The following is a 9,346-nucleotide window of genomic DNA, read 5'->3' on the forward strand; positions in this document are numbered from 1 at the left end:
AAAGACCACACCTACTGAGGCAGAAAGCAAGAGGGTATTTTCTTCCCCCGGCATACGGAATATACAGATGGACATGGAAAGAACCAGGACTCGAAATCCTAGCAAATAAGCTGACAAGAACTCTTGGCCCGTTTTTATTATTCTTATATTTCCCACAGTCACCTCCCTTCTGCTCACGTTTAGAACACAGACAAATCCTTTTTGCAAAGCTGCAGTTTACATCTGTCACAATGAGCCAAACCAAGAGAACAAAAGAGGTCCACACAGTCTGACCGAATCTAGAACAATGCAACCTTGAAGACCAAGGGGAAGATCAGCCTGGCAGGACGAGCACGGTCCATGCTCCCACCTGCGGACTCTCCCTGGAGGGCCCAACGTGGTGCTAAGCATTCATTCCGTTTCCCTAAGGGAGCACTTTTCCTGAGAGCAAGATTACAGGTATCTACTAGAATTCTCACGCCTTTCACTTACACAGCAACCAGAGGTCTGAACCTAACCCAACTCCCTTACTCAGCATTCTTTTTCTCTTTTCCAGGAACCTGAAACTTGGATTAGAAACAATACAGAAACATTAGCTTGAACAGGGTTCTGTCAATTACCTCGCCAAGAGCCAGCAAATTTCAGTCCACAGGGCAAGTAGGGTCTGCCACCTATTTCTGTCCAAATTGGGCTACTACCTATTTCTGTAAGTAAGCTTTTATTGGAACACTGTATGCCAATTCAGCAACATATCATTCAGCTGCTTTCAACCTACAAGGCAAACAGTAATTGCAACAGAAACCAGGTGATCTGCAGCGCCTAAAATGTTTATTATTTGGCCCTTTACACATAAAGTTTGCCAATCTTTGCTCTAGTTCAAAGGTTCTCAGCCTTCTTCTTTTTGCGTCAACACCATTCTCATGTATGATACACTCAACTTCTGAATCACTAACAGTCCAAATTCTGTATTTTATAGGCAAGTTAATCTAGACCCTTTATTTAAACCGTAACTAAAAAAGCAATCAGAGTACTGTTTGAGACCTTTGAAAGTGAGTTTATTAGCCCCACAGAGTAAAACTACCAAATTGAGTAACCAAGCAAAATATTCAGAGCGCGTCCCTACGCCATGCTGTTTGGAAAAAAATCTGTAGTCACCGTTTTAACGATCTCTCACCAGGGGCACCTGGATGGCTCAGTTGGTTAAGCTTTGGACTCTTGATTTCAGTCATGATCTCACCGTTCTGGATCAGGCCTCGCATCTGGCTCACGGGCTGGGAGTGGAGTCTGCTTGAGATCCTTCTCTCTCTCTCTCTCTCTTTCCCTCTGCTCCACCCCCAAAATAACTATAAATAAATAATCTCTCACGGATATGGGCCCCCGGACAGGTTCTCCCTAAAATGAACCGTGTGATCTGTTCAGGAAGCGTACTGCACATTGACCGTCTGCTGCCATACACAGGATTTCCCCTTCCTGCGTCTGGATGTCAATCACAGGAAGACAGGGCTCTGTCTCCCAATGCGAAACTGTAAAACGTAGGTCCTTGATTCTCTATCATCCTGGGCAGCCTGGAAGAGGACAAGTGGTCCGAGCTCAGCCAACCAGATGTTCCCATCAGGACTTAGAGGAAATGATGCCCCATTTCTTTTTCCAAGAATCTAGACCCTCTTTTAAAAAAATGAAACCTTCAAAAATAAGAATAAAAAAAAGTAAAACCTAAAAACTGGTGAGGATCAACTGCTACACAGGTGAAACTCAGGGGAAGAAACAAGAAAAGGAGAAAGTGCCCCCACCAATCCCTCTTTTGCCTTCCACAGTATCGGCTGTGCGGACTGTGGTCACTATAGTCGCCCCCAACGCTACAGAGGAAATGCAGGAATATGCTTCTTTCCCGGCCTTTGTGGGGTTCTGAGTTAGCCAGCAAGGCGAGGCAAGGCACTGGCAGGAGGTCTGAGTCCCAATTATCATTACAGTTCTTCTCAGGTGGCAGAGGTAGGACACACACACACACACACACACAGGAGACAGGAGGCCGTCAGGGAGCCGGGAGGGAGCTAAGAAAAACCACGCTGCTGCACGGAGCTTGCAGGAGCTGGAGAGTCAGAGGTGACTTCCCGAGACTCGAAGGGTTCAAAAGTCAACATGTGCAGTGCTGCAGACCAAGAAGGCCCCAGAGCTTCCCCAAGAGTCTTCAGGGCCACAGGACTTCCAGGCAAACTCCTGACAACCAGGCTGAGACTATCAGAGAAAGTTTTCCTAACCGCTGTACCTCCACCTTTCCAAGGTTGTGTAAGCCTGTAATTCCTGTATTAAAACAGCTTCGGACTTGAACCGCATAGCATGGCTTCTGTTCTGACTGAAACAGAGACTGATAAAACTCCAGAAATTCCAGCACTACTGAAGAACTTAACAGAGGCTTCGTTGGACTTCAGCCAGCTATCATGTTCACGTCAGTTTTCTCCGTTGATGCAGCCTCAAGTCTTCCTTTCACAGACGTGAGAACCGAGACTAACCAAAGTTAGTAAACAACAACACCAGACCAACTCAGGTCTACTGAACACCAAGTGTAGCACTCTTGCATTTATTTAGGAAGCAACCGTAGTAGCAGACCCTCTGATTTCCTCTACAGAGTATTACAGGGCGACCACAGCCCCATCGAGGGGTTGGAGATCACTTCCTCACCGCGCGTGCTGAACCGCGCAGGCAGAGCCGCTGGACAGAGGCTGCAGGCTGGTGGTGCACAAGCCACATACTCTTTGAATTACCCGGTCCTTTCAGACTTGACTTAGTTGTTAGCATTTTAAAAATGGTATTATGCATAAGTATTAGAATTCCATGTTCTTTCAAGAAAGAGGAGAAAATACCAAAAGATCAAGAAGAGCAGACACATTTAGCCATAGCTGAAACAGCTAAAGATAAACTGCATTTGGCCAAAGAGGAACAAAATTCCTCCTACCGTAGGAGTGGTACGCACTTGTCCAGCCTCACTCAGTTACGCATTCTTTTACTTCCCTCTAGGAACTAGCAAACTGCCTATCTCCCCAAAAGCATCCTAAGGAACTGTCTCATTATTCTTACACTTCGTACATAAGTGAAGCATTAGAAACCAACAATAAGAGTTTCAGGTAGGTACAGAGGAAATGAAAGGGAGAAAAATACAAGAAAATTTCCCAGAACTGAAGATGCGTATTTCCACACTAAAGTGTCCACCAAATGCAAAGCACAACAAAAGACCCATGCTAAGGAAATTTTATAACACTGAGAAGGAATTGTTAAATCCTCCAGGGAAAGAAAAAGGTCACATAACAAAGGAATCAGAATGCCATCAGACTTTTCAACAGCAGAACTGGAAGCCAGAAAAACAACACAGCACCAGCACCAAAAATCTAAGGAAAATGAATCCAAGTCTAGAATTCTAGGCCCAACCAAATTCACCAATCGAGTATAAGAACAAAGAATTTGTTCACACACACGAGCCTCAAAAAACTTACCTGTAACACACCAGAAATGGTAGTGTTGAACCCTGAATTCAAAAATATAAACATAAAAAATTACTTTTCCAGAAAAATGTATTAAAACCGACCTCTATGTCAGAAGAGCATGCAGCTCTTGACCTCGGGATCATGAATTCAAGCCCCATTTTGAGTGTAAAGATTAAACAAATAAATAAACTTTTAAAAAATGACCCAGAGATTTCTAAAAAGCTAAATGGACCAAAACTGGTTGAAGAAACTGAAAAATAAAGAGCTACCAAACCCAACTGCTGTTCAGACAAAAGTTCTTCCAACTTTAATTTAAATTTTTTTAATTTTTTATGCTGTCCCAGAAAACTTCACAACTCATTCTAGGAAGCCAGCGTTTCATTAAAAAAAAAAAAAAAAAGATAGCACAAAGCACACACAAACACAAAGGGAAAAAACTGTAATCCACTCTTTATGATCACAGGTAAATCCTAAAATTGAAGTCCAACAATATACTAAAAAGAACAGTATGTTAAAAAGAATATATATTTAATATATTAAAAAGCACACAGAAGGTTTTGAAACCAAGAATGCAAGGCTGGTTCAGCACTAGAAATCTATCAATACATTAAGAGACTGAAAAAGGGGTCCCATAAATCACCGCAACAGATATGGAAAAAGCATTTGATAAAATTAAATGCCCAACTCAGAAAACAATTTTCTTTGCTAAAACACTATCAGAAACCTACATTAAACACCATATTTAATGGCAAAGCATTCGAAGAACACTCGCTGAAACTCAGAACAAGGGGCGCCTGGGGGGCTCAGTGGGTAAAGCCTCTGCCTTCGGCTCAGGTCATGATCTCAGGGTCCTGGGATCGAGTCCCGCATCGGGCTCTCTGCTCGGCAGGGAGCCTGCTTCCTCCTCTCTCTCTGCCTGCCTCTCTGCCTACTTGTGATCTCTGTCAAATAAATAAAGTCTTAAAAAAAAAAAAAAAACTCAGAACAAGATGACAAGACAGAGACGCCTGTCACCACCCATATTCCTCCACATCATACTGGAGGGCCTGACAGTGAAAGCCTCTGAGACAAGGAGAAGAAAAAGAAATGAGAGCTATAAATATCAGAAGTTTCGCAGGTATGACTAACCAGAAAATCTAAAGTACCAAACTATTAAAACAACATTCAAAAAACCAGCTACATATAATTCAATTATATTTTTAAAAAGCTTTTCTGTAATAGGCCAGTAACAAATAAGAATGTACGAAGATAAAATACGACACCCACAACGACAAATACTTTGTATATGAAAATAAAACTAACAAGAAATGTGAAAGACCTACATAAAGAAAATTTTATTGGGGCGTCTGGGTGGCTCAGTTCGTTAGGCGTCCAAGTTCTTGATTTCAGCTCAGGTCACGATCTCAGGGTCAGGAGATGGACTCCCAGGTCAGGCGACCGGTTCAGCAGGGTGTCTGCTTCCCCCTCCTCCCCCTCCCCAGGGCACAGGCTCGCTGAAATAAATAAATCCTTAATTTTTTTTTTTTAACTTACTTTAAGTTCCATAAGGATAGGGATCTCTTGTATATTTACTATGTATCCAGGCTCTTGGGTTAGTGCCCAGCAGAGCAGGTACCGAATAAAGATGACTGACAAAAACAAAAAGCTTGACAGAAACATTCTTGTTATCAGATGAAAGGACCCATATTGCAAAAACGTCAAACACTCTCAAATTATGTAAAAAGACTCAATGCCATCTCAATAAAAATTCCCATAGAATTCTTTATAAAACGTGATTGATGATTCTGAAGTACATTTTTATTAAATGCACAGGACTAATCAAGATATTTCTGAAAAGGAACATGCCATCATATATGCGTAACATTTACCCGTACGTACCTGCATATACATGCACACACACACCCTGTGAAACAGTATACTGTAAAAAACTTATGGGAACTTAATATATTACGAAGATGGAAAAGATGGAGAGTTCAATAAATCATATTAGAACTGTTAAAAGTCCCAAAAAACCACAGAACACCCAGAATAAAACTCCAAGAAATAAAAGCTAAATATAAAAAAGTGCAGAAGCATAAAATGTTAAAAAGCATAGACGAACTCTTGGCATAGAGACACCATTACAAAAAGAAGAAGAAAAAAAAACTTGTAAAACCAAGTGACATTTAAGAATAAATTTTTAAACTTCCATATAGTAGAAGTTTAAAACAAAGTTATTTATATGGGAAGCACAATTTTTAAAAAGGGGTTAATAATTCTGATTAAAAAATACAGAGTGAAAAAATATATAAATAATAACAAAGAGATCAATGACCCGATTTAAAAAATAAAAGTGAAATGATATAAACTTACAACTCACAGAAAAATAATATATAAAAAGATGCATAACTTGTCTGGAGATCAGAAAAATCTAAAAACCTTATGGTTATTTCTCTGTCCAAGATGAACAAAAATTAAAAAGACTCTTAAAAAGCGCATGGAAAACGGACCCCCCCCCCAACACTACTGAGGGAGGATAAAGTGGCACCAACTTGTTTTTAAGGGCACTGGCAATAGCTACCACAATTTTAAATAAACGTAACTTGAAACACAGTATTTCCACCTCTAGAGGTAGGGGTTCTCCGGAAACACCTGCAGAAGCACACCAAGTTGTGTCTGCAGGGGTTCAGCACACTATTTTCCACAGCAGTTTAGAAGTAGAAGCAACTGAACTTGGCCCATCAGTAGAAAAATGATTAAATGATCAATAATGGGTCCATAAAACTCTCACCTATTGACATGGAAGATCCCCAGGACCTCCTTTTTCTTTAAGATTTTATTTATTTATTTGAGAGAGAGAGGCGGGGAGAACGCGAGGGGCAGAGCAGAGGGAGAGCGGGAAGCAGACTCCCCGAGGAGCAGGGAGCCCCGTGAGGCTCGAGCCCAGGACCCTGAGATCGTGACCCCAGCCGAGGTCAAATGCTTCACTGCCTGCGTCCCCCAGGCGCCCCCCTAACCCCCAAGACCTACTTTTAGGGGAACAAAGCAACTGCAGAACACTACATGATTTCGCTGCTACCAGAAAAGGTCACGAAGCTAAAAATGCTCAACTTAAATGTGCACAGAGAAGGGGACACAGGGACTCGCGAGGACATTTCCTACTCCAGTTCCCGCCCTTGCGGAGTCACTTGTGGATCACGGAGCTCGGGGTAAGCGGCAGGTGAGGCGGGCAGCATTGCCGTCTTCGCGGGGCTTCCACGCTCCCTACACAATCTGACACGACAGATTAGGTCCAGGAAAAGTGAGCAGGGGCTCCTGGGTGGCTCAGTGGGTTAAGCCGCTGCCTTCGGCTCGGGTCATGATCTCAGGGTCCTGGGATCGAGCCCCGCATCGGGCTCTCTGCTCGGCGGGAGCCCGCCTCCCTCCCTCTGCCTGTCTCTGCCTGCCTGTGATCTCTGCCAAATAAGTAAGATCCTAAGGAAAAGAAGAAAGGAGTAAACGACACAATACGACTCCGAGCAGGGCTGCGCAGGACGAGGGAGGCCCCGGCGCCGCGGGGCTGCGTGGAGGGGCCCCGGCAGCCAGTCCCCGGGTCTCCCAAACCCGCGAGGGCTCGGGCTTCGGTGTCCGGGCAGGGCGCGCAGCGGCCCGGGACGGAGCGCGAGCCGAAGCTGCACGCACCGCGGAGGAAGCCCGCCCCGCGCTCGGAGACCGCAACCGCCCGACGGCCCAGAGCCGAACTCGAGGACGCCTGCCGTCGCCCACACGGCCGTGCCCCAGGCGGACAGCGGGCGCTCGGGACACCGGCACACCCCCGTGCTCACGCGGCCGCGGCCTCCGGGAAGGCCCCGCGCACGGCGCGCGCTCCCACCCCGCACACGGGCCCGGGCCGGCAAGTCACCGCGAAGGTGCCGCGGGCTCCCAGGCGACGAGGGGCTGGCCGCGGACACGCAGAGTCGCCGGCGGAAGGCCGAGCGGGGCGAACCAGGCCGGCCGGCGGGACGCTCCGCGCGCCGTCCCCGCGCTCGCCAGAGCCCGACTCGGGGCCCCCACGGGCCGGGGCTGCCCCGGCAGCGCTTCCGAGCAGGCCCGAGCCCCTCACGCGCTTCCCCGCACCGCGGCTACCGCGCCAAGCTCCGCAGCCCACGAGCGCTGACCTGCCCGGCGCCCGGCCGACACCGCCGAGGCCCGCGAGCGGGGGAACCGCCGGGTCGGGCTGGGCACGCGGGCGACCTGGCCCCGCCGCGCCCGCGCACCGCCGAGGAGGCCCGAGCAGGCGCGGGGAGGCGCTCGCCGGACGGTGGGGCCCCGCAGCGGCCGGGGCTCGGCCCCCAGGACCCCGGGCCCGAGGCGCCGCACCGCCCCACACGCCCGCACGACGCGGCGCCCCTCCCGGCCCGGAGCCCTCCCGAGCCCGCAGGGCCCCCCGCAAACCCGTCGCCCGCACGGCTGGTCCGAGCGGCCGCGGCCCCGCAGGCCACAGCCTCGCCGCCCGCGGCCGGCCGCCGCGCCGAGGGGCTCCGGGCTGCGCGGAGGCTCGCGGGCCACCGCGGCGCGGAGCCCGACGCGGGAAGCAGGACGACGGGGCCGAGGCAGCCGCGGCCCGGCCCGCCGCGCGGGGCGGCTCACGTACCTCCGGTGCCGGCTCCTCCGCCCGCTCCCAGGGCGGCCGCCATGGTGCTCGCGGGCCTTCAGGGTCGCCCCGCCAAGCCAGCCGGGGGGCCGCCGGCCGGCCGGGGCCCAGAGACGCGCGGCGGGGCACGGGGGGCGGCGGGCCGCGACCGGGCGCAGCGGGAGGCGGCCGGTGGTCTCCGCCTCTCCGGCCCCGCAGCTCCGCAGGAAGAAAACAACAGACTATCGCAACATGGCGGCCGGCCCGCCGCCGCCGCGGTGCACGCCGGGATGATGGCGGCCGGCGGGGCGGGCGCGGGCCTCCTCCGCGGCGCGGCGGCTCCGGGCGGCTCCAGGGACGCGGGGCAAGCGCCGACGGCGAGCAGGACGGCGGCCACCGCGCTCGGCCCCTGTAGCCGTCGGGCTTGCAGCGGCGTCGGGGGCGGTTGCCGGCCGTAGTACGGTCCCGGGTTCTGTCGCACGGCGCTTTGCAGCAGTGGGCGCCGCGCTTTCCGGCCGGCAGCCGGCGGGGCGGTGGGCGGGGCCGGCGGCGCTGTCAGGGCCGGGGCGGGGCCGTCAGGGCCGGGGCGGGGCGTGCTCGGAGAGGCGGGGCCTGCGTCCTGGGCCCGGGCTGCAGGTGCCACCCGCGCTCTCTGCGCGGAGGATCGCGGAGGTCCGGGGCGTTTGCGCTTCGCAGCAGCGAGAAGGGCGAGAAGACGAAGTGCTAGTGAGGGACGTCAAGGAACGGACACGGGTTTGGGGAGCCCGGGGTGCTGGTTGGCAGTGGGGGCTGTGGATGCAGTGGGGTCTCAGAGGACGCACGAGCTGCTAACCGGACTCCGTGACGGCGACGGAGGGGCCTGCTGGGGAAGGAAAGAAAGGGCCGTCGGGGCAGAAAGAGGACGCCGAGCGGAGGGTCCTATGTCGGAGGACTTCCTAGGGACCGAGAACGCCGGCAGAGCGAGCTGGAGGGGAAGGAGCTCGGGAGGCTGTGAGGGGAGAGGGGAGAGGGCAACAGGACCAGACGCCCGCGACTGTGGGTTATTTTCCTGAAGCTGCAGGGCGTATGCGTATGACAAGGCTCTAACAACAGTAGTTGCATTACGAAATGTGTGTTTTAGGGAGACGCTCTGGCAGCAGGAGAGCGGATGGGCAGCGTGGAGAGGTGAGACACCCCCAGGAAGCGGCCCCGCAGTCCAGGCAGCAGGCGGCTTCCTGCGGGGGAAGATGGACCTGTGGCAAAACCCTAGTGGTGGACTGCAGGAACTGTAAAAGCCGAGAGCTTTGACACACGTTTC

General features: G+C 51.4%; 1 protein-coding gene across 11 annotated transcripts in view; it reads right to left on the reverse strand.

Annotated features, from left to right (window-relative positions):
* RBM33 (RNA binding motif protein 33) overlaps nt 1–8,347 on the reverse strand; it is a 132,131-nt gene extending 123,784 nt beyond the window's left edge. For 5 of the 11 annotated variants that reach the window (XM_032305471.1, XM_032305470.1, XM_032305478.1 and 2 more), the window contains exon 1: nt 8,071–8,347. In XM_032305471.1, coding sequence (XP_032161362.1) covers nt 8,071–8,113 — 43 coding nt within the window. In that variant the 5' untranslated portion in view covers nt 8,114–8,347. The remainder of the gene's footprint in view (nt 1–8,070) is intronic. The other 6 variants (XM_032305477.1, XM_032305476.1, XM_032305473.1 and 3 more) reach the window with 2 other exon arrangements.
* Nucleotides 8,348–9,346: the final 999 nt, after the last annotated feature.

This window comes from Mustela erminea, chromosome 11 (genome assembly GCF_009829155.1).
Source record: "Mustela erminea isolate mMusErm1 chromosome 11, mMusErm1.Pri, whole genome shotgun sequence".
Taxonomy (NCBI): domain Eukaryota; kingdom Metazoa; phylum Chordata; class Mammalia; order Carnivora; family Mustelidae; genus Mustela; species Mustela erminea.